At 54.9% G+C, this 24,845-nt stretch overlaps 1 protein-coding gene across 1 annotated transcript in view; it reads right to left on the bottom strand.

Moving 5' to 3' along the window:
• Positions 1-24,845, bottom strand: part of SCUBE1 (signal peptide, CUB domain and EGF like domain containing 1) — a 133,549-nt gene that overhangs the window by 89,072 nt on the left and 19,632 nt on the right. Inside the window, exon 3 of the mRNA XM_036866320.1 lies at positions 22,505-22,633. Within this exon, the coding sequence (XP_036722215.1) occupies positions 22,505-22,633 (129 nt within the window). The remainder of the gene's footprint in view (positions 1-22,504; positions 22,634-24,845) is intronic.

Genomic DNA, 24,845 nt, shown 5'->3' on the forward strand with positions numbered 1-24,845 from the left:
GGGAGCCCCTGCTAAGCTGGCCACACCAGCAAGTGCGTTCAGACTAAGGTGATGAAGAACCGGCTACTCCTGAAACGAACTCAAGCTGCGTGTCCCCTTGAAAGTATCTGCAAACACGAAGCTGGAGCCAGCCTGCATGAGTAACTAAGGAGAGTCCCAGCGTACCGGCTCAGCCCCGTTTCTGTCCCAATAACACCCGGCAGAGGCTCCGATACCCTCGTGCCAGCACACACATAACGATGAGACTTGAACACGGGGAGCTGCTCCTGGGACTCCGTGCAGACCTCCTTTAAGTCACACTCTTTGAGGTTCTTCCCATGGTTCTCAGATTCTTTGCTCTGTACCTCGGCTTCCCCAGCCCTCGCAAAGGTTCAATTGGTAAAACAAACAACAGATACAGGCCCTCAAATACTGAATTCATAGTGTGGAAACACTACTTCCACCCCATCGTCAGTGAACTCCCTGGTGCCACCCATCTGGCCTGGCCCACCCCGTCACCTCACTGGAAGCCAGGAACCAAAGGGCACTGACGTCACACATCTACAAAGCCTCAGAGAGCTGGCAGGGTGGCTGGGCCTTGCCACTGTTTACACTAGCGGGGAACAATGACTCTCCAACACTGATGAATAATTTGAAACAAATGCGAAGCCATGTAAACATTCTTTTCCGCACCCCCCCCACCCCGCTCCCAAGTGATAAAGCCCCAAGATTAAGCAGGAGGGAAGAGGGGGCTGCCCACTTTGCGCCCTTTTTCCACTGCGGCCCAAACACAGGCCTCCCCCAAGCTGGGCAGGAAATCACAGTCTCAGAATTCCTTTGGGTAGCCTGCAGTCATCACCAACTTCCCTAGAGACTGGCTGAAGGGCCTAAGGCCCGCCTCATACCCCTCACACCCCTGTGTCCCCAGCCCTCCAAATGGGACCCACGGTGAGGTCTGAATAGTACCAACGGAAGCAGTTGGGTCCTTGAGATGCCTGCCCGCCGGCCTAGGACAGACTGGGTTCCCCTGGAGGCCCGGGGCAGGCCCAGCAGGCGCTGTGGGAAACAATTAGCTCCTTGGCCCTCCTGACCGGGGCAAGCCCGGTGCACACCGCTCCTTGGTCCCCACGGACTTGGCACATTCTGTTATACGAGGTGCCCCCTGGCAAGGAGAGAGCCTACACCTGGGAGTCGGGCAACCTGAGTTCCGCCCCCGGCCTCTGGCCCGTGGCGGGTGCCCAGGTCTCGTCCACAGGAAGGACTCAGACTGTGTCCTCCAGGAAGCCCTCCTGGAGTGCTTGAGATACACGCGGTCCTCTTCCTTCTCTCCTGGGGAACTGACGGCTCCACGCACTGCTGGGCCCCTCTGTGGGAGCCCCCACCTCCTACATGAGTATCCACGTTGACTGGGTGGGGCTGGCAGCCTCGTTATCATAAACAATAGCCCTCACTGCTGGCCAGGGCCCGGCTGGGGGGCTCAGGCACTGTCTTAATACATCTGCACAACAGCCCCACCCAGGAAGCATTATCCTTATCAAGCCGATTCTCACATGAGAAGCTGAGAGGGGAGGAGACTTGCCCAGTGCTCTAGACCGGTGGAGGGGGATAGGAAGCCCAGTGAGTCCGGATCCAAAGCCCTTACTCTACTCTTCCATGACTTGGCTTCTCTCACTGAGGATGCTTCGAGCCCAATCGCAGAGGCGAGAGTAAGTTCCCTGGGCACCTGTGCTCACAATCCTCCCCCGGCCCACGTGCTCATGTCTCTAAAACCCAGGGCAAGAGCTCCCTCCTCTCCAAAGTCGTCCTGGTGCCGGGCAGAATTTGCTGACCCCTGCCTCCCAGACCAAGCAGACCTTTGTTCACAACTTTCTTCCTCTGCCCCGGACCTCGGGCTTGGCCATCCTGTCTCTGCTCCGGGCTGTTGTCAGCCCAGAGTCTCCTGCACGTCCCTGCGCCCAGCAGAGGGTCGGGCTGAGTGTGTGCTCAGGAGTGAGCAGGATAAACCGAAGGGCGCACGTGCGCTGCACACGCCAGTCACAGGGAGCTCTACCATACGAGGCCAGTCCCCTGGAGCAGGGCGCCGTCGCGGTTCCTCCTGGGCAGGCCGAGGGGCTCATTCACGGCTCTCCATAGCCTGCCCACCTCTCCGGCTGCCCCACCGACACCCTCTGTTCTCTGAAAACCCCCCGTCAGTCACACATGCCTTCACGCGCACACGTGCGCCTCTTCCTGGGACGCCCTCTCCCTCCTTGTCCAGACAGAAGTGCTTCTTGCCTTTGAAATCCACTGGAAGCACTTTTGCTCACTCCCTCCGCAGACACTGGGCACCTGCTGTGTGCTCCACTCCCCGAAGTGAATACCACTGGTTAAGCCCCTGCTCGGCGAGCCGCCGGCGTGTGGGAGCCGAGCATGGAGGCGGAGGCTTTGTGGAGGAAGTGATGGGAGCCGAGGGTGGAGAGATCTGTGAGCTGAGGCTGGAGGGCAAGGAGTGAGAGTTGTGGAAGCAAAGTCTCGTGGAAGGTGCAGAGCAGGGCATAGGTGGGGAAGGGCCTGCGACTACTTGGGCAGGAGGGGAGTTCTGGAAGCTTTGTGGCCGGCACACTCCTCCTCAAGAAGATTCCACCAGGGCTCTCGCAAAGCCAGCCCTGTCTGGGCCCTCCTGGCCCCTGTTCCCGCCGGTCCTGCTGGCAGAGGGGACAGTCCCTGGGGAAGACAACAAGCCAGAGTGTCACCAACCGCCGAGGCCTCGGGTGGAGGCCAAGCCTGTTTCTGATCCGCGATCCATGATCCCTGAGCGAGCTCCGAGCGGGACGGGACGGGGGAGCGCTCCACCTCTGAATCCTGCTGGCAGCTCGTGGTCCTTCGTCATTATTTATGACCACAGCTGAATGTTCCCAGAAGGCAGGGAGCTCCTCGGCACAGGGACTTGGCTACAGAGCGGAGCGGAGGCCCCGCGGGTTCTGGGGCGGACTCTAGGAGGCTCCTCTCGGGAAACCCTTCTAATGGGCAGCAGAAGAGCTGAAGGACAGAGTGTGGAGAGAGGACCCCAGAGGCTCCAGCGCTGTGAGGGTCTGGCACAGAGCTCATCGTGGGCTGCCTGGCCCAGCCAGGTCACCCTCTGGGAAGGTCCCGGCCCGCAGCCTCCCCGGGAGAACGTTCTCCCTCCCACGTCTCCCACAGACGTGTCTTCAGCTGCGTCCGGAACTGCTGGAGCCCCCGCTCTTCTGGGTCGGGGTGTGGGTGGCAGGCCAGGGTGCTGGCAGGGGGAGGAAGCTGAACGGCAGCCAGTCCCTGCCTTGGGGGCCCCAGCTGGTGGCGCTGGGGACACCCTCTGAAACAGATCGTCCCGTGCGGTCTGGGGTAAAGACATATGGCCTGGGCTCCTTGGAGGCCGCTCCCCGGCCCGAGGCCCCACGCCGGGCGCACAGTGAGGACACGGAAGGTGGGAGGGAGGGAGGGAGGGGGACAAGGGCGCCCAGGAGGGCCAAAGAGGGGCCTCGTTCTGGCTCTGCCCGCCCCCATCCCAGCCACCCTGGCCCGAGAAGCCCCCTCCCTCCGGGGGCTTGCCCCACACCCAAGCAGTCACCAAGCCTGGTGACTCTCCCTCTTCACCCTGCCCGTCTGTCCTGCCTCTACTCCCAGGGCACAGCCTTCCCTTGGGCCTCAGCCTCTCCCTACAGGTGTCCACACGCTCCTCCTGGATCGCCCGGCCTCTCGTCTCTCCCTCGCAATCCCAGGGCCCACTGTGACGACTCTAGTCGGAACAAGACACAGCACCCCGGCACCAAAGATCAAGTCCAAACAAGGGGTCTGGGGTCAGGTGTCCCCGCCTCACTCTGCCCTGCATGAGCACAGGTATGGGCGCCGGGGTCGGGAGAGACAGACCTCAGCTGTGATTTCTGCCCACTTCTGTTCAGTGTGCCCACCACTCACGGGGAGAAGGCCGCCTCCACTCCCGCCAGCTGCTGAAGGGTCCTATCTGGGCTGGGCCCGTGTGTGGTGACGGACGCGGTTGTTTTCCAGCAAGAAGGCATTCCAGAGCTGGCACCAACGGGCTGCAGGTTGACCTGCTTCTGAAAGTCCTCTGCAGGCAGGCCTGTGGTTTGCCCAGGAGGTTTGCTTCTTGGCCCAAGGTGCCGGTGTTTGTTTTTATTAATAGCTGACTGTCTGTCCTATTTTGGACCCAGAATCCAGGTTTGCAGCTATTTATAATAACTAAAAATTAGTTCTGGATCCAGCTTTGGTTGCTTTGTGCTTCCCATGAACGCCTCACAATTTGAAACAGAGACTCTATGTTCTGCCTGAACCCCACCCATGTTCTCCTGGCTGCCAAGAGCCTACTGTGTGTCAGGCCCTGTGCCCGGCCCCAGCACCCCAGCTCCCAACAAGGGTCCGGGAACAGAGGCACTGGCCCATCTCAGAAACCAAACTCAACCTCCAACCCTGAGAACGCCCTCCTGGTCCCCGAGGGCTGAGGCCCCATCCCTCCCCCTTCTGAGGCTCCTTTCAGAAGGGAGGCTTAGGCAGAAAGTCCTCTTGGCTATCGAGCGGCTCTTGCAAAATTGCATTTGATGAGTTAAGTGTAAATAAATGAGAACCAGATGGATTAGATTTCGGGTAAAATACACATGGGTCTTAGAGCTTTGGGGCCTGGGTTCTGCCAGATCCAGGACACTCCCCGAGCTGTCAGAGGTGCTGGCACAGCAGGCAGGAGGTGTGACTTGAGTCTCCTGGGACCCGCCTACCTCCTGGTCTGGGCATCAGCTGGGGCCTTCTCTGGGGCTCTTGGCTCCCCAGCAGGTCGGCTGTGTGTGGGAGACACAGGGTCTCCTGTTGTAGCCCTGCTCTGAAGCCGAGCCCCTTGGGTTGGGCCTGAGTCCAAGCTCAGCGCTGGGAGATGAGGCACATGACTGGTGGGGTCAGCTTTCCAGACCAGCAAGCCCATTGCTCACACCCAGACCCAAGGAGCCAGCCCAGGGCAGGCCAGAGCTCTGTTGAGGCTGCTGGCCTTCAGGGTCTGGTCACTGCGTCCCTCATCTGGGCCTCACCTTCAATCCCAGCTGCTGCCTGTGGTCTCCCAGTGATGGCTGAGCAGCAGTGAACATCTAAGGACCAGGAGTTTGCTGCCTAACTCCAGCTGATGACCGCTCCACCTTATAATAATCTACATGGTGTCCCCCTGTGACCACTACCTATGGGTCCTGGTTCTTGGCCCCCAGGTCACACCAGCTGGGGTACAAGATTCAGTAAGTAACTTGCTGTGTGACCTTCGGCATGGTGCTCAACCATTTTGGGCCTTGGTTTCCTTCTCTATAAAACAGGGATAATAGTATCTGGAGTTGTTTGGGGAATTAAGAAAATAATGGAGGTAAAGCACTTAGCACAGTGTCTGGCTCACACAGGCCACCAATACACGTTAACAACTGTTGAACAAAGCCAGCACAAGTGCTCCAGGGGTCACAGGAGGGAACACCCTCTGGGGGATGGCAAAGTCCCCCCCAAGTTGGAAAACCGACAACAAAGCGCATCCGAAGGGAGCGCTCAGTCTTTTTTTTTTTTTTTGAATTTTATTTTGTTTATTTATTTATATAGCAGGTCAGTCTTGCCTCGGCCTTCCGGTCTCCCAGCGGAGCAGCCTCAGCTCCTGGAATTGCTCCCTCCTGACGTAGGTTCTTGCCTGCTCACCGCCTGAGTCGCCCTTCTTGGGGGAACAGGCCTATCAGCTGCTTAACAGTGGAGAGATGCCTATTCAAATCTTCTGCCCACTTTTAAACTGGGTTGTTTGCCTTTTTACTGTTGAGTTGTAAGAGTTCTATATAAGATATATAATCCTTGATACTAGACCCTTATCGGATCACTTTTTCCGATTTGATGGACAATCCCTCCTTTAAAGGAGCCTTGGGCAGCACCAGGCCCCAGGAGATCAGTGCACCTATGGGGGCCACATCCATAAGGCCTGGGCTCCTCTTGGGCTCCGTTCCTGGAAGATGTCACCCTGTCCCATGGCTTTTCCAGCCACTTAACGTGCCAACACTGCCCAAACCTCTAGGCCTGCCTGCTCCACCATCCTCCAGACTCAGATATCAGCGCCTGTATGTACTTGGATGTCCAACAGGCAGGACAAACCGAACACGGCCCATGGCGAACTCCTAACTCCACCTCCCACAACAAAAAACGGAGGAGAACAAAGCACAGCCCGGTCCCACCCTCAGCCTTCTCCACCTCAGCAAACGGCAGCCCAACCCACAGTCGCTTCAGCCAAAACCCCTGGTAGTCATCCAGTACGTCCACGCACTGGTATCTGCTTTGTGCCTGTTCCTCTGTCTCCCCGGAGGATACAGTCTTTGAGAACAGGGGCATCTTGCGTGAGGCTGCATCTCAGGGTGTTAAACAGTGCACGGGGCACATGATCCACGCCTGCGGACCGAGTGACTGACTGAGAACTGGTGGGGAGAGGCAGCTCTGGCCCCGAGGCCCTGGCTGCAGGCCTGTCCCATCAGGGATGGGCTGTGTGGCCCTGGAGGGGCTGCCCAGTGAGGCAGCTCTAGATAAGTGACAGGAGTGAGTGCTGGCTGGTGGGTCCTCGGGGCGCAGAGTGAGGGCTGGTGGGAGAAGAGCTGTGCTCAGGTGCCTGCCTGCCTCGGCCTCGCCCGGCAGTAAAGCCCCATCGTGGCGGAGAGCACAGCCCCGCCTGTGGGCAGCTTGTGGGGGGATCAGGATGGAGTGGGAGCAGATGCCCTCAAACGCTGCCAGCCCGTGAGCTTTGGTGCTCAGTGAACGAACGGAGCCACGTGGGGCTCTTGGCAGGTCAGCACAGCCCAAAGTGTCTTCCTGCTTTGTGGGTGCTTTCACCAGTGTGAGGAGCAAAGTCGTCAACTGAAGAAAAGCCGCTCTGACTGGGTAGGGCTTCAGGAGCGGGTGGAGGGGGTAGGGGTTTGAAGACAGCGGAATGCCCTGCTGAATGACACTTCATTGCCCTTTGTCTATGCCACCTACGGCAGGACCAGCTCTTCCTTTAATCTCTCTAGCATGGGCAGGAGAGGAGGCTGCAGGAGACGGAAGGGAAGCCCCGCTCCTGGAGCCCCTGCTCTGTGCAGGCACTCTCGTTACAGTGTCTCATTTGGCCTCAGCCCGGGGCAGTAGCAGCGGTGTCATAACCAGGAGCGCCAAGCAGTGAGCGGCCTGCCCCCCGTCACCAATGCGCGGTGACAGAGCCAGCATGGGAACTGGACGCTTCTGTCCGCCCGCCCTCGGGCTCTCACAGTGCAGCTGTGAACGTGATCCTGGTTGGACATCTACGGGAGGCACTGGAGTTCTTAGAAATTTCTTTTGATGGGGATAAGAATGGAGGACTGGAAAGAGGGAAGGGGACAAAAGCCAACCAACCAACCAAACCCTGGAACCAAAGCAAGAAGCTCTGAGAAAAGAAGGGGAAATGCTCTGACAGGGTTCTCAGTCAACATCCTCAGAAACGAAACAGGCCCAGCTGGCTGTGATTACCTCTGCGGGCCTGTGGATGGGGCAGGCAGGGGGGGTCCCACTGCCTTGGGAAGAACGGCACAGAATCAGGATGGGCCCAGGAGCTCCCCACGCCGCCCTGAGGGACACAGGTCCTCTGGCTGGGCCACCACGCCTGACTCTGGCCAGGTCAAATGCCTTGCTTCCAGCATAAATTTCTCACCACTGGTACTGCCTGGAATTCTGAATACCTTCAAGCATCAAATCTTCCCAATTAAACTCAGCATTTTCTTCCACCTTCCAAAGCTGTTGAGTATAAAATCTGGGCCTTTCCACTTATCAGGCTACTGTGGGTGCCTCCTGGAAGCCTGTTCCCGTCCTCCTTCCCGCCAGGGGCCTCCACTAGTGGCTCTGGGAGTTCTCTGTCAATGGGAGGGCTCCCGCCCCAGCCTGCCATGGCTCCTTCGCTTGGCTGTCTGCGAAGCGGCCTGTTCCTTCCCACGCTCAGCAGCCCCTCATTGCCAGGCACCGGGTGGGTCACGCAGCCACAACAAGACTGCGAAATGATTTTATGCCAATAGAGTTGACACGTTTAAGAAAGTAGCAGGCAGAGGGGCTGGAAGAGGGCAGAGGTGGAGGCTGACGTGGGCACCAGGGAGCTCCGTGGAAACGGCAGCACCGGGCTTGGCTAAAGCCCCGGAAGGACCCTGTGCGCCTCCCCGTGGCTAGCCCCACCCTACCCCGCCCCTTTCCGGCCCAGGCTGTGGCACGACCTTTCCATAGCATTCCTACCCTCGAGAACTTAGCATGGGTCCCTATCACTTGTCCAATAAGACTTTTATTATTCCAAAATTTGAATTTACAAGGAATTTTGAAAAACAGCGGAAGAAAAAAGATCAACAAATTTACACTCTAGCTACAACCCCAATCATGAGCATCTATTTTATTTCGGCCTTTTTTCACGTGCTGAGTTTCTGCTAGTGGTAACAAATCACTCTGTACGTGACCGTCCCACCCTTCTTCACTGAAAGCTGAATTAGTGCCCTTGTCATGCTGGGGCTCAGTCCTGGCCGCCCTTCTCACCTGCCGCTGTCCAGGCCGTAAGGGACCCCCCCTCCCACCTCGCTGCGCTGTCTCTCTTCCACCCCGTTAGTAAACTCCCCTGTGAGGGACACGTCTGGGTAGCTGTAGCCCTTTTTATTTTAGGGATTCTTCCTCCAGATGGATTCCCAGAAGTGGGATCCCGGGGCAAACACCACAAGCTTTTTTACTTCTCATCATTCCCCGTTAGACCCCTGTGACTCTGCACACGGTTTGCTGATTTCCCGCCTTAGAGCGTACCTGCACGAACAGTCGTTTCATCTGAAGTCACCTTTCTTATGCCCACGTCTTCCCCGAGAGAACTGGGATTAGCCACGTGTGTTTGTCCATTCATGCACTCACTCAACAAGGCAGGGAATAGGCAGTGAGCATGAGGTCAAGGCCTGTCCTCAGGGAGCTGCCCGACCAGGGGGAGAGAAGTGGTAAAACCAGGTAAGACCAGGGATCGCGAGCCAAACTGAGAGGCAGGAGAGCCTCTCCCTAAACTGCATGAGGACCAGCGCAGGGAGAGGTGTGTTTGGGCGTGGGGTGCCTGCCGGGTGTGTGTGTGTGTGTGTGTGTATGCACACGCCTGCATGGGTTTGGTGAAGCTGGAGTAGCAGGTAGGGCCCTGGTGGCTGTCGAAGGAGGGGCTCGGAACCAGGCTTGCATCTGACGTGCCCAAGATGCAGCCAAAGGTGATTCCCCTGCCACTCCTACACTTGCAGGTTTAAATCTCCAGATCTCAGACTCGGAGAGCAATCGGCACGCGTGGCTCTGCTGACAGGCCACCATTTCACACACCACTGTCTACTCCTGCGCCCACTCTCCTACCTGACCGAGGCTTTTCACCTCTAGGCTTTGCACCTGCTGTTCCCTGCTGCCCTCACCCCACCTCCGCCCCCACCTGGTGACCTTTCACCTATTGCTGGCAGGGTGAGATGGCCCCATCCCTCCCCGCTCTCACCCCAGTACTCGGTGTAGTGTTAATTACACCCAGGATGCCACTCTGGGAGTACTTCTGCACAGAGCCCAGAACTCCCTGAGAGTGCCAGTCACATCTAAATAACCTCTGGCCCCCCCTGACCTGGCAGATACGGGCACTCAGGGGCTCAGCTGCTGACCCAGAGGTTACAAATCATTTCTCCCAACCAGACGGCCACAGCAGCAACAGCGGCTCTCACTCAGCGCCCACAGGCCGCCAGGCCCGCCACATCCTGGACTCCGATTCCAGTCCCACATCTCAGCTACGTGACGACACACTAAGAGTGAAAAACGTCTTCTGGGGCGGGGGGAAGCAGCGTACACACATCAGTGCACAATCATAACCATATATAGTCAGTTCTACACACAGATGATATCGGACAAGAACATTAGGACATGAAAGCTGTTGACCTGTTGCGGTGGCGAGCTAATGGGGGAATTATTTTCTGTCTTTTCTATTGATTTCTCTGAGTGTTTCTGTATAATTATTACACTTGTGGAAGATGGATGAGTAAACAGACCTTTTCAGCTCTGCGTGATGAGCACCCTGACTCTGGTCGGCCCAAGGGCAGCGTGGGGACCAAGTCGGGCTGCCGGGAAGGCCAGGGAAGAGGTGCAGAAGGATGGACTGAGCACTCGGGACAGGCAAGGGAAGACGTCCTCCAGGTGGGAGGAAGCACAGAGGGCAGGGGGACAGGCTTCGCATTCACAGGGAGAGAAGGCCAGGCTGGAGTGGCAGGCGGAGCCCAGAGCCCGAGAAGCCAGCTGCCAGGCCGAGGACCCCAGACTCCTCCAAGGGCAAGAGGGGCCCCAGGAGGATCCCACTCAGAGAGGCCTCCACCAAGGCTCATCCAGATGACTTCACTGGCATCTGACCCCTTGGCGGCCAGCACGTAAGCCAGGGCAGGGCAAGTCGGCCTGTGGGATCCTCCCCCACCATTAAGGTAACACCTGAGGGGTTACTAAAGACCCCAGACCAAGCAGCTGGAAGGCTGCCACCATGGCTACCGACTTCCCGCAAACAAGGAGTGCCAGCGGGCGCAAGCCCGCACTGCCGCCTAGTCTACTTCCAGCTGCGTATGGTTGGGATGAGGCAGATCCAGGGAGGGGGCTGGAGCAGGCGAGGCACGGGGGTGGCGAATGGCCACTATAAACAGCCTGTCGGTGTTGGGAAACGATGGTCGCTGCAGCATCTGTGCAGACGCAGCCAGGCCCGGCAAACGTCCAGGGTGACCCCATCGCCACCCAGGGCACAGACTGCTCCAAAGTAAGCAAGGTTACTGGCAGAGGAAGAACGGTACTGGATACGCCGGGGCACACTTACTCGTTGATAAATGCCCCTTTTCAGGCACACGGTTCAGTTCTGGTTTGGGGCATATGTTTTGGTGGTGAAGTATTTTTCAAGAGCCTTCACAAGACACTTATTTTCTGTTTATTTCTCTGAGTTCTGACCCAGCCCTTGGCATATGAACTGCAAACAAGAAAGATGAAGGAACGTGTCTGCTCGCCTGGCCTGTCCTCTGCAACTGGGTGTTTTTCTTTGCTGTTTATGGACTTGGCATGCTCTGCCCTGGGACAGAGCAGGACTTCTTCCCCAGGTCACCAAACTGAGACCTATTCAAAGGCGAGGCTGGCACAGGCTGATCGACAACAGATTTCAACACAGTCCTGCCAATGGGAAGGGCCACCTCGTATTGTGATGTGGTCTCTGACCTGAACATGCAACCAGAGGGAGAGCAGGAAGGAGAGGCAGCGAAGCCTCCTGCCGCCCGCTGGGTGCCCCCCTGCCGCCACACAGACCACCTTGCTTGATGCCTACAGCGCCCTCCCGGGGACATCATCACTGCTCTTTTTGGGGTAAGAACAGTGAGAGTGAAGGGCTGGCCCCAAAGCACTGCTAGGAAGGGAGCTGGGAGCCAAGGCTGAGGCGTCTGCTTCCTAGGTCGCTGCTCTCCCCTCATCTACAACAGAGACTGGAAGGGGCTGGGCCTGGAGATGAGGACGGGGACGGGGGCGTCCTAAGCTCAGCCAGCCACAGGGGGCTGCAGTCACGCGGGCTGCTAAGAGCCCCCCGCCGCCCGCCCCTGCTACCGCCACGCAGATCGCAGAAGTTCTGAGAGCGCTGAAGCTCTGCCCCCATGCCAGGCTTGTGCATGCACCACTGTCAAACCGTGCTGTCCTGGAGAGTCAGAATCCAACCTTCTGTCCCCTTCACCAGCCAACCGCCCATCCGTCCATCACACAAAGCAGCCTGCACTGGGCCCAGGAACACAGGGCTAAGTCACTCTGGAGCATGGCTCTCCAGGACCTCCCAGGGCAGGAGAGACCCGCCCCTGGTGTCCAGGGACAAGCCAGGAGCTCAGTGCTGAGGCAGAGGGCAGCCTGAGCGGGATGTAGGCCCCCAGGGGAAGGGTGTGCAACTCAGGGAAAGCTTTCTGGAGGGGCTGATGCCCGAGATGAGTCGTGACAAGTAGGCGTCAGCCAAAGAAAGCGTTAATGAAGAGCACGGGGAAGGGTGATTCGGGCAGAAGGAACAGCAGGTGTAAGGATACGCCAGAGCGGGAAAGCGGGGTACCACTGAGGGAAATGGAAGCTGTTTGACATGCTGGAGATTACAGTTCTGAGAAATAAGGAGAAAGAAGTAGACAGGGACTGCAGTTGGTAGGGACGAGGAGCTTGGCCATTGTCCCTGAAGACACTCCATGCCACCAAGTCATCGAATCACAAGATGTTGGAGGGAGAAGGGCTCTGACACAGCAGCCAGGCCAAGGGGTTCCAGACAGTGCTCCTGACCCCAGGGACCCTGCGGAGGTGGGGGTGGGCCCCATGGAGAGCAGGGATCTCATCCCTGCCAGTCCTGCCTCCCCTTTCAGCCAGAGTAGCGTGACCACCGTACGATTCTGCTTGAAACAGATGGTTCTGCTGCTAGAAACAAAACCCCATGAAATTTCAAAACCCTTGGTCGAATCCCACCCCTTATTTCACATATGATGGGGAAACTGAGGCACAGAGAGGTTAGGGAGTTTCCCAAGGTCCCCCAGCAAGTCCGTGGCCCAAAGAGCCTGATTCCTGGCCCACCGCCCTTCTCCCCCAGCACTCGCCTGCCCCTTCTGTAAGAAGCACCCCGCTGCTCTGCCCCACCCCTTCCCCCTGGCCCCCAGTCCTGAGCTGGCTGCAGGCATGAGGCTGGAGAAGGCCACTCCACCCCCCAAAACACACCTGGGTCTCAATCAATCCACCTCCCTCCCCGCTCCAGGATCTCCCTGGTTCTGTAGTGATTTGGGGAAAGAAGGAAGCCCATTTATAAAGATGCACACTGTTGTCCCGTGTGTTTCTTTTCTTCAAGCCAAAGAATTTCCATCAGATTAACAGTTGTAAAAAGCTGGGAGGAGAAGCAAGTCTGAATCCAACTTGTCCTTTGACAGCAAATCCCTCCAACCAAGTGTGTTTAGACCACCTGAATGTGGGCCAAGACTAGGGAAAAGCAGGGAGGGGAGGGCGTAAATAGAACAGGAAGAAACCCCTCCAGTTTACCTTGAAAAATATTGGTGTTTATGGAGTAAGTATATGACTGTCCGAAGCTGTTTAGTTTTACATTAAAATGTTCAGCATTTTTTTTCCCAGTAAGAAATGCACTTGAGCTGTTGAAGTATAAAGACAAATAAACAGAGGCAACTCGAGCCTTCGTTAGGGGTTCAAGGGAGCAACACATTGTCTCCAGCTGTCCTCCAGGATGAGAGAGGGCGCCTTCAAAAGGGCTGGAGCGCGGCCCTTTCATCCTGCCACGGAGCAGTCCGGCGCAGGGAGAGCCGTGACCGCTGAACCGACGCGGAGCATCTGGGCCTCTGCGGTGCTTCCCTCCCACATGCGCGGCTCGGCTCCTGGGCCCTGCTGCCGCCTCCCGGGCTCCCCTCCTCCTCTTCTCCCTCTGCCTGATGCCCTGTGGTGTCACCTGCACAATCTGATCCTACCAGACAGGGATCATGTTCATTTTGTAGAAAACAAAACTGAGACTGAGAAAGAGGTGACAAGGCTCCAAGGTCACAAAATGAGTATGTGGCAGAGCTGGGATTGGAAGCCCTGATGCCACGTGACCCCGGCCGATGGATGAGCAGGAGGGAGGAGAGGTTTCTGACCCGGGAGGGTGGTGAGCAGTGGCTCGTTTGGCAGGAGCACCGTGCGGAACACAAGGGACAGTCCCCAACAGTCCCCGGAGCTTCGCCCCCAGCTCAGGGATGGGGCTCGTCTCCCTGCCTCTTCGCCAGCGCAGAAAGGACATCCATCTTCTTTAAAAAGTATTCTGACTTTGCACACCAGGAGTAAGTGATAAGTAGGTAATTCACATCTGTTGAGCCCCTGTTGTGTGCCAGGCACGTGCCTTGCAAAGCTTACCTCATTTGGTCTCTGCATCACCCCTGTCAAATAAGCACTGCTATTAGCCACACGGTACAGATGAGGATACAGAGGCCCAGAGACGTGAAGTTACCTGCTCACGGTCACACAGTTAAGTGATGGATCCAGGATTCAAAGCTAGGGAGGCTGATTCCCGATGCTTCTTGACGGCTGGGACTATGTCATCCATCTCCCAGCTGCGAGTTCCCAGCCCAGGACATGGCACAGGGCAGGTGCTCACGGAATCGTATGAAACGAATGAACGTTAAGAGCTCTGGATTTTGACGCCATTTAGAAGCTCTAGGCTCTCACATTCTCCCCGAACCCCAGACCTGATGACCCCACAGACTTCTGAACTTGTCTACCATTTCCATTCAGATGGCTACGGATGATCTCAAATTGAACTTGGCCAAACAGACTCTTAGTTCACCCCGCTCCCCATTCCAAAGTCTGTCCTACCCCCAGTCTTGCCCATCTCAGCCGCAGCAGCACAGCTACACAGTAACTCCGAGCAAAAAACTCGCAGTCCGTCTCGATTCCTCTTTTCCCCTCACTTCTTACATCTAGTCCATCATCAATTCATTTTGGCCCTGTTTTCAAACCGTACATGAATTCAACCGCTTCTCGTAACTGCCACCACTGTCACCTGGCTGACCAACATCTCTGACCCAAATCGCCACAGGGGTCTCTGCCTCTTATTCCAGACAACACATTCTCTACTGAACAGCCAGAAAGCAAATCTCTTAATTAAAATGTCAATCCCTGGCTAAAATGTCCCGTGGTTTCCCAACTAATTTAGAATAAAATCCCAACTCCCTTCTAGGGCCTACAAGGCTGCACACGACCTGGCCCTGCCCACTCCCGTCCTTGTCTCCAGACCCTCTCCCTCCCTCCAGATCCTCCAGGCACAGTGACCTGTGCCCAAACTCACCCAGCTTGTCCCCACCTCGGGCCACTGCCTTTGTCCTCCCCTTCTGCCTGGAGGGAAGGTCTTCCCCAGATCTTCACAGGGCAGCTTCCTCCTCCTCCCTGAGGCCCCCTTCCCCAAGTGCCCCCCGCCTTGCCCCCAAGAACGTGGATGGACCTTTGTAGCTGCCTTGACAGGTAGAGCTGGGTGAAAGTGACTTCTGAGACTAGACTGGAAAACTTCCACGCGCTTGTGTCTTGTTCTCTTGGGACCCAGCGGCCATGCTGTGAGGAAGCCCACACCAGCCCATGTGGAAAGACCGCACCGAGAGGCTGCCCGTAAGTGTTCTGGCTGACAACCAACATCAACCGTGAGACGTCAGCAGAGAAGCCTCCAGATGAGTCCAGCCCCCATCAAGTCACCTCTGGCCTCACGTCTTCCCAGCTGAGGCCCCAAACACCGTGCAGCTCAGACAGCCATCCCTGCTGCGTCCTGTCTGAATTCCTGAGCCACAGAATCTGCAAGCAGAGTCAAAGGGTGTTTTATGTCACTAAGTGTGGGGTGGCTTTTATGCAGCAATAGTAACAGGAATGCCACCCTCTCCAACACTGTCATCCTGCCTCCATCACTTTCTATCACCTTATTTTATTATTTTTCACTGGAGTTGACCTGACTGAGCTTACTTTACTGAGTTATGAGTTTACTTGTGCAGTGTCTTCCCCCCTCCCTAGTGCGGGTGCTTGGTTGCTTTTGTTCACCACTCACTGTATCTTCAGCACTTAAAACCAGGTCTGGCACACAGCAGGTGCTCAGAACAATTTTTTTGAATAAACAAATGGATGAATACTAGGTTGGAGGCTTGTGTCACTGCGAATATAGCCCTTTCTACCTATCATTAGAAGCGTGAACATTTCTGTGTTTCTCATGAACCTGGGAGTCCTGCGACACGGGCTCCATCTAATTCACCTGGATCTCTGCTATGTGCCCAGCACAGACGTTTGCTGAGCTTGAGGACCCTCTTCAAGCTCATTCATTCACTCATTCTACATATGTTTATTATGTGCCTGTGATATGCCAGACACACTAGATTCTGAGGAGGAAGATGAGATAAACAAGATAGCTTCTGCCTGCAGGAGAAGAAGGGAGGACCCCAGCGCAGAACCACAGTGCAGGTGTGTACGACATGGTCACAGAAGACTCTGGAGCAAAGGGAGATGGAGGTTGGGTCTCGAATGACGAGTAGGACCTCACCAGGTCATGCGGGGGGAGGGGTCTCAGGGAGCAGCCCTGAACAGCAGGTGGGGGTAGAAGGACCGTGTGGATTTAAGGAAGGCTGGGCCAGAGGGCACAGGTGGGCAAGGACGAGAGGTGAGGAGAGGAGGCTGGCAGCAAGCAGCCTGGCCTGAGGGCTTCGCGAGCCGGCGGGCAGAAGAACTGGGTGCTCCTGTGAAAGTGATGGGAGCCACACGAGAGGGTTCAGTAATAACAGGGCTCTGCTCGTTCACACGGGGTAAGACAATGCCCCAAAGAAGCTCAAGGGTGACACAAGGCTCCTGCATGGGCGGCAAGACCCTGCCTTGGCCTGGGAGGCAGCACAGATTTGGGGGAACTCTCTGGAGCAGGGGCCGCCCTCACGCCCTTCAGCACGCCACCCACCAGCCTGGCTTGGCAGATGCTAGGGTTTCTCAGTGACTCCCAAACTCAGAGCAGGGCATATCTAACCCCCAGTGAAGGAAGCCCCTCCCTGATCCGGACCAGCCTCCCAGAGCTGGTTCTGTTCCGGGTGCCATGGGGCAAGGGGCGGGTAGTGGCTTACAGGCTTGAACTGGCAAATGCACAGACCTGGGCTCTGGTCCCAGCCCTACCACTTACTGGCTGTGTGACCTTACATAGGTCACTTTCCCTCTCTGAGCCTCAGTTTCCTCATTTGTAAAGAGGGGATACTAATGGCTTCTGCCTATGGATGCTGTGAGAACTAAACGACAGAATGTGAGCACGACATCCTGGGCGACTCCAGGTGCACGGCAGAGGTGCGGCCAAAGTCCCCTCATCTCACCTAAGAGAAGCTGACTATCTAGCACAAGTCTGGGCATACGGTAGGTGCTCCATAAGTGTTAACGGGAATGTAGTGATCTGGTTAACAAAACAGCTTTTCTGTTGAACCTGGCTACAGATGACTCCTCTTCATCAGGGGAAAAAGTGCTGAGAAGCAAGTCCAAAATTCAGACCGTGAGCAACTTGAGAACCATATTTTTCAGTAAGTCAAGATAAAGACTGGGGTCGCAGAAAACATCTGGCTAAGTGAACTAATGGCTTTAGGGAGAAAGGAGCCTTGCTTTGTGGAGTCGGGAAAAAATTATCCACTGCTGGTTTTAATTTAAGATGAAAAAAATCTTATTCTATTAGCCTAAATATTGCTCTTATGTCCAATTGCATGGAGTTTGGAATAATATTTTTCAAACAGAACTACTGCTATTTCAAGTAATTACAATGCTAAAAGCAGTCATTTGGGGTTGAGCAAGGATCTCATCATGGTTTCAATTCCCTCTGGTGTCATTTTCTGTTATATTTGAGAAATTCCTCAATAAAGATGTCAAATAGAAACAGGGTTTTACTCCCCAGAGGACAGATTTGGCCATCCTCCAGGACACAGTCCCAGGCAAGCCATCTCCACAAGAAAATAACCTCATTTGTTCAAAAGAAAAGAAAAGGTTCAACTGTGAAAACCCAGGCAAGAAAATAACCCTTCAGCCATCAGTCTCATTTCTCCTAGTTAGCTCAGAATGCTTTTCAAACTGTGCTGACCAGGCTCGACTCCAGCCATCATCCCAAAGGAATTCAGCGGTGGTTGACAGCGGAATGTTACAACTGGACGAGACTTTTGACCCAGACTTTTGGAGACAAAACAACAGGAGACGCAAACAGGCCTAACTGTCCCTGACGGGTGATGGGTTGTGGAGTGGGGCTCAGAGTGACTGACCAGAGACGGTCAGGACCGCGCAAAGCGCGAGAATGCAGAACACAGAACCTTCCGACCACTCACCCCCACCAAACACCCACTGAGGGCAGGCCTTGCGCTGGAAGCTTCATCAGGCAGCGTGAACACAATTCTGACTGAGACCGAGCAGGCAGTTAAATGACCAACAGGTTGTGAGCAATAGGGAGCGGTGGGGAGTGCAGCAATCAGGGACGTACACACACCCTCCGCAGGGGGCAGCCACAGTGCGGCTCCTGCCGTTGCTGCTGGTACCACACTGAGACGTGGGCAAGAGGTGCCCCTGCTCTTGGCTCCATGCCCTGAGGGTCCCTGTGCTGCCCCTCCTGTGGCTGCAGCCCTTCCCATAGAGTAAGGAGTCCCCAGGGGGTCATGGCACCTGGAACACATACCCATCCTTCTAGACCACATTCTGGGTGTTTGAGACCCCAAAATTCCCTGTCCAAATGGCCCAAGCCTGTCTCTTCTCAGAGGGACAAGTAACAGGACCAAGCCAAAGGGAAGATGGTTTGGGGGCAAATGGCCAGAGCTTACACACTCAGGTTAGGGTGTCCTCAGGCTCCCTGTGGTGTAGGATGGAGCCAGGGGTGAGAAGAAGGGGCGGGCAGCAGGCACTGCCCACGCTACCTCTTTCTGGCACAAAACTCCAAGGAGTCCCAGATTTCTAAATTCCAGTCTAGCCTTCCAAGTCAGTAGGAATACTTGTCGAGGTAGAAAAGATTGAACATATTGTAGTTTGAAGCTTCGTAATGACTTCCACATTTGACCACATGGGATATGCACCCCTGCCCAAGTCCCACAAAGTCAGGGGCCGGGTGACTATGGCCAAGCAGGAACAATGCTGGAAATATTGATTTTTATGTGACACCCCTTGACTTATAAATGTTGACAAATAATTCCATCACCACCACCGTCACGATCATATCATCCACATGGCAGGGAGAGACCAAACACGTTTACAGGCTGGAGGAGGGCTGTGGGCTGCCAGCTTGAAACCTCTGCAACAAAATGACGACAACACCCAGCACCCGCGGAGAACGTCACATCAGTACGTTCAGCTCTCCAGGTCTACTTTCATATTTAATGGTCACAGTGACCCCGAGACAGGCATTTCTGACCCACTCTGCAGTTAGGGGCACTGACACACGGAAAGTCAGTAACTGGTCTCCGACATAGAACTCATGGGTGGTGGTGACAGAATTTGGGTCACATCTTCCAACTGCAAGTCCAGTTTCCTCATACAGCGTTACTTGTTTCAGCCAGTATCTATAAGCCTCCATGATCCTGACACTGTGCTGGGCACTTTTTCAGCGTTTTATGGGCGAGGGAGTCGAGGCTCTGAGAGCTTACGCGGTCAGGCAGGGCTGGAGCCAGTGGGAGCCAAGGTCTGTCTTCTCTAGAGCCGGAGTTTTGTCTTGGGAAGGAAAAAGCCCAAACATAAGGAGGTCTGTCGGGAAGCGTCTGCCCCAGCTAAAAGCAGAGGAGCAACAGAGAGAGCCTTTTGTCGGCTGCCATATGTGTGAGTTAGAGCCGTACGAAGTTGCAATCTGTGCTCGGAGGCGGGGGTGGGTGGAGTCTTACCCAGTTCCTTAAATTGATTAGTGTAAAAAGAATCCGCCGTGAAAATCCTGGGGTTGAAACAAAGACCTGCACAGACTCCATTAGTCTGGAGGCGTTGGGTACACCTGCCGTAGCCAAGAACAAGGGCGTTTACAAACAGGTGACTGCCCAGGTTAAGAGAGCTGTGACGAGGAGGGGAGCCTGTGTGTCCGACACAGCCCGGGGGCTGCAGACGGCAGGCCCGGCCCCCACAAGGTCTCGGGGGCGTCAGACCAGTCCACCGCAAGACACCTGGTCTGCAAGTCGATGACCAGACTGATGCCCATTACGTCTGTGCGCTCGGCGCCAGGCACTCTCAAGATGCTCGACATCCACCGTCCCACTCAGTCCTCGCAAGGGCCGTGCAAGACAGAGGACGGCGAATTCTGTTTTACAGGTGATGAAACTGAGGCCTGGAGGCGAGGCGGCCAAAGGTCACACAGCTGATAACTGGCAGACCAGGATCTGAGCCCAGAACTGGCAGTTCCCAAGGTCCGTCTTCCTGACCACTGGGGATATCGCCTGCTGTTCATAGAGACCGTCAGCTCTGCCTTCATGGACTAATCAAGTTCTGAAACGTACTCTATCATCTGGAAAAAGGGGCGAGCAACTAGTAAAGTTAAATGCTTATGCTCTAGGGAGGGTTAAACGAGAGAAAACTTGAACAGCAACTGAACCTGGCGTCTGGGACAATGAATGCCGGACAGCCTCGGTTCTCCCGGATCTCACCAAAGGCTCTGCCTGCCTCGGCAGCCCCACCTCCCGCGCCTCCTCCCCACACCCCCTGCCCCGCCCCCCCAGCCCGGCCTCGAGGAGCCACCCACAGCTCTCCACGCAGGCTCTGCCCTCGACCCAGTAAACTGCTCGTCTACCTTTGGAGATCCTGTTCGATGCCGTCCCCCTGAGGAGTCAGGCCCCACCTCCCGCCAACCCCATGCAGGGGTAGCTCTTCACAGACCCCTCTGGGCTTTAACAGTCCAGACCTCCGTTTTGGCACTTATTTGGGGTGTAATTACATGTTTACGGATCTGTTTCCCATAGCAAGCTAATCCGAGATCCAATACGCATTCAACAAAAACAGACAGAGGAAATGAAGACGAATACACCACTAACTCTGGAAAAGTTTCGGAGCACTTGGGATGTCCAGCTTCCTATGCCATACACCAAAAAAAACAGCTGGCACAATGGAAGGTCTACCGAGCCCTTCCAGGAAGCACTGCATCGAAAGCCATAAAAAAGAATCCAAATAATCCTTTTGGCCCAGTAGTTCCGGGAAGACTTGCTAAGCAAACAGTTGGGGAAACAAGAAAAAAAGTTTTATGCCCAGAATCACCTCTGGATTCTGCTGGTAAAAACAAACAAAATAAGCAAACAACTTAAACGTCCAAGCACAGAAGGGTGACTGAGTCACCTACAGTAATACGAATGCCTGTTTGTTGACTATTTATACTCACCAAGTGCCAGCCACTTCACTTCACTGTGCCATCTTATCCTCACACGCAACCTCGCGAGGCAGACAGCGCGTTACCCCTGTGGCAATCGCGGTGACAGGAACCGCTCTGAGGACTGAGAGCCCCGGGACAGGCACACTTCTCAGCCGTCTGGGCACGATCGCAATTTCTGCTCACAGCAGCGTGTGAGACAGCTGCTCTGCACACCCCCCCCCCCTTTACCAACAAGTGACTGAGGCTCAGAGATGTTAAGAACGGGTTCACAGCCGCACCACGCTCCGGCCAAGTCCACCGTCTTACCCTCTAGGCTCCAGCCATCGTTCCCCAGGTCACTCAGCAGCCGGTAGCAGAAGAGGGCTTGGGGGACCGGGGCATCTGCTTTGAGACCATGTGGTTTCTACCAGGAGATGTTCCTCCTGCCACAGGCTGCAAACCACCTCTATTATGGGTTGAATTACATCCCTCCAGAGATGGCGAAGTCCTGACTCCCAGTGCCGGTGAAAGTAACCCTTTCTGGAGATAGGTTACTGGCAGATGATCAAGTTAAGATGAGGTCAGTAGGGTGCACCCTAATCCAATATGACCGTGTCCTTAGAAAAAGGGGACATTTGGCCACAGAGACAGGCATGCAGAGAGCAAAGACAATGTGAAAACAGAGGGAGAATGTGATCTACAAGCAAAGGAAAGCCTGAGGCTACCAGAAGCTAGGAGAGAGGCATGAAACAGGTCCTCCCTCAAAGCCCCCAGAAGGAACCAACCCTGTTGACACCACAACTTCAGATTTTAGCCTCTAGAACTACGACAGGATAAATTTCTGTAGCTTAAGCCACTCAGTTGTTACTTTGTTACAGCAGCCCCGGGTTGTTAGTCACTTATCAAACTATGAGGCAACTAGGAAAAGGGTGATAACAGGGGCCAGGTAGCTGATCGCAACTACAGTGTAATCACACCTGGCTGCAGAGAGACGCCTGAAGGCAAACACACCAGCGTAACCAAGATACTTTCCAGTTTTTCCTTGTTCTTCTACGTTTTCCCAATTTTACCCAGAAAGTTTGCATTACTCATCAATTTTATACAATGACCTGTTTTAAAAATATATGTATTTGAACCAGGAGAATCTGGAGGTGTGTAAGAATCCTTGTTATGGGCTGAACTGTGGTTTCCCCCAAATTCGTATGTTGAAGGTCTAAGCCCCAGTACCTCAGAATGTGACTGTATTTAAGATGGGACCTTTAAAGAGGTAATTGCGTTGAAAATGAGTTGTTAGGATAGCTTCCACTCCAGTATGACTGGTGTCCTTATAGGAAGAGGAGATTAGGACAGAGAGAGAGAGACAGGCATCAGATACCTGCACGCAGAGAGAAGACCATGTGAACACCCAGCGAGAAGGGGGCCAGCTGCAAGCCAGGGAGAGAAGCCTCAGAATAAAAAGAGACCCATCAACACCGTGACCTTGGACTTCTAGCCTCCAGGACTGTGAGAAAATTAATTCTTGTTGTTTAAGCCCCTCAAGCTGTGCTTTTTTGTTACGGCAGCCCTAGCAAACTAATACAAGGAACCAAAAGAGGGCAATCCTTCCCACTACCCCCAGAACTGCCAGCTGAAGCTGAGAAACAGGCAGGGTGTGCCCAGCGGGCAGGGCACAGCTGTATCACTCACCCAGGCAGTTGTGTCCATCGTGTGCCAGCATGAAGCCGTCAAAGCAGGTGCACCTGTAGTTCCCCGGGATATTGATGCACTCGTGGACACAGCCCCCGTTGTAGTAGTCATTCTCACACTCGTCGATGTCTGCAAAATGAGGTGCATGAGAGGTGTCAGAGGAAGAGCCTGGGGGTCCCCTCTCCCCCCACCGCTGAAGTCACCAGGACATGAGTGGTTAGGGGGTGACTCAACAGGTATTCACTAAAATCCTTGCTGGGGGCAGGGGACCCAAAGGTTACAAAGATGAAGATCCTGGCTCTGCCACGAGGTTGGCCACCGCCTTGGGGAGCAGGGCCACGTGCCAGGCATGTTTGGGGTGATTTTCAGATCCCCCCTACAGAGAAGCAGGCAAGATTCCCATCCATATCTGCCCCCTTTGAAGCCCTCTCAACACTAACATAACAGCACGCAGGGACCCTGTCTAAAATCCCCCCAAACTGCCTCTTCTCAGGATATTTGAAAGCTTCCCAGAGGTGGAGACCTCATTACTTGTGAGGCAGGGGGTATGCAATAAATGAACTTTGCACACCACCAAAAAATGTAACCTCTGGAATGAGAGAAAAGTCCACATACTCCCCCCAGAGTTTCCTTCCAGATCAGCGTCTCAAGTCTGAATTTCTACTGCTCCAGTTTCCTTGTTACAACAAAGGCTTCTGTCTCATAAACAATGGCCAATAGCCTTTGTAAAGGTCACCCTTATTGCTGTTTTAAGTCTTTCTCAACACTTCCCATCAGGGGTCAAAGAGCTATCAGTTCTGAAGTTCCAGAGAGATTTGAGAGACCCTGGAGAGCAATAGGAGGGAGTCTAGTTAACATTCAATGAGCTGCTTCTATGCCCAAGTCCCGGGGGGCGACACCACGCGTCATCATCGACCCAGTCCCCACGCTAACTCTGAGACACAGGCACCATCGTCGTTATTCCAATTTTACAAGGGCATCGAAGAAGCCGAGGCACAAGAAGGCCAAACCCTTGGCAACGGTCACACGCCTAGAAGGGCTGTAAGTGGGATTCGAACCAGTGCAACCCCCCAAGGCAGCAGAGGGGAGGGGGTGTTCAACCCACCCACCCAGACCTCCACAGGCTCTGCGGAGAAGCAGGAAAGGGGGCAGCCAGAAGTGTCCCACAGCGGAACCAGAAGTTCCCCAGTGGAACCAGAAGTGTTCCCACAGCCAAACCAGAAGCAGTACTGCCCCGTCTCAGCAGTACTAGAAGTGCTCTGCAAGAGGCTACCACGTGGGAAGAAGCAGTCTCTCCTCTACCTGGTCGAAGAGGGATTTTTGAGGCCAGGCTACAGCTACGAGAGCCAGGAAGCGGCCAGCCTGAAGAGAGGGAACTGAAAGCAAACCTGGCCGCTCCTGCAAATGCCTGAGGCACAGGGAGACATCCAGCTCCATGCTCTCTCCAAGCGGTCCAGAGGGCAGAGCTACTCACAGTAGGGGAAAGCCAAGGGGGCCAATTAATGTTCACGGGTAGGTATGTCCATCTGGAAGACAGGGCCTGTCTCAGGAGGTAGTGAGCTCCCTGACTCTGGAGGTGATCAAGCACTGTCTGGGACAGTGCCAGCAGAGGGAATAACTTCACTGACAACTGCAGCACTGAACGTGCTGGAATACAGGGTCTGAGCTGCCCAGCCTCCTCCTGGTGCCCACCCACCCTGCCATGACGAGGGAAGAATAAAGTTGCCTGGATCCCCAAAGGTGCAAGAGACAGGAGGTTGCCTGCCTGCAGAGCCCATCAGTGTCAGCTGGGAAGCAGGCTCAATTCTGTAAGTCATTTGAATTGTTTTTAATCACTATACTTAATGTACTTATAAGTTTTAAATAACATTAAAGCAGGATGTAAGATTTTGTGTTTGAAAGGGCACATGGATTTATAAAGACAGATATTGATTACTTCCCAGTCTCTGCAGCTCTGACCTTTTGCTAGGGCCCCAGATACACCAATCCAACCACCTCTCCCCCTAGATCATCCACACTCACTCCAAAGGCAACATGGCCCAACTTTAACTCATCAATCTGCACTTCCCTGGGGTTCTCCATCCCAGTGAATACTGTTATCCTTCCACCTCTCCACTGACGCCTATCAGCTACCAACACATGAATTTTCTACACGCTTAACATGGGTACAGTCTGCTGACTGGTCACCCGTTTCCACTGCCTGTTCGCGTGAGCGTCATCTCTCATCTGATGCGAATCAGCAGCTCCCGAACTGCTGTCCTTTCCTTCATTCAAGCAGGTTTAACCAAATAAAGAATAAAAATTTTATTTAACAAAAATTATGATACAACTATAATAGAAA

This window comes from Balaenoptera musculus, chromosome 10 (assembly GCF_009873245.2).
Source record: "Balaenoptera musculus isolate JJ_BM4_2016_0621 chromosome 10, mBalMus1.pri.v3, whole genome shotgun sequence".
Classification (NCBI taxonomy): Eukaryota; Metazoa; Chordata; class Mammalia; order Artiodactyla; family Balaenopteridae; genus Balaenoptera; species Balaenoptera musculus.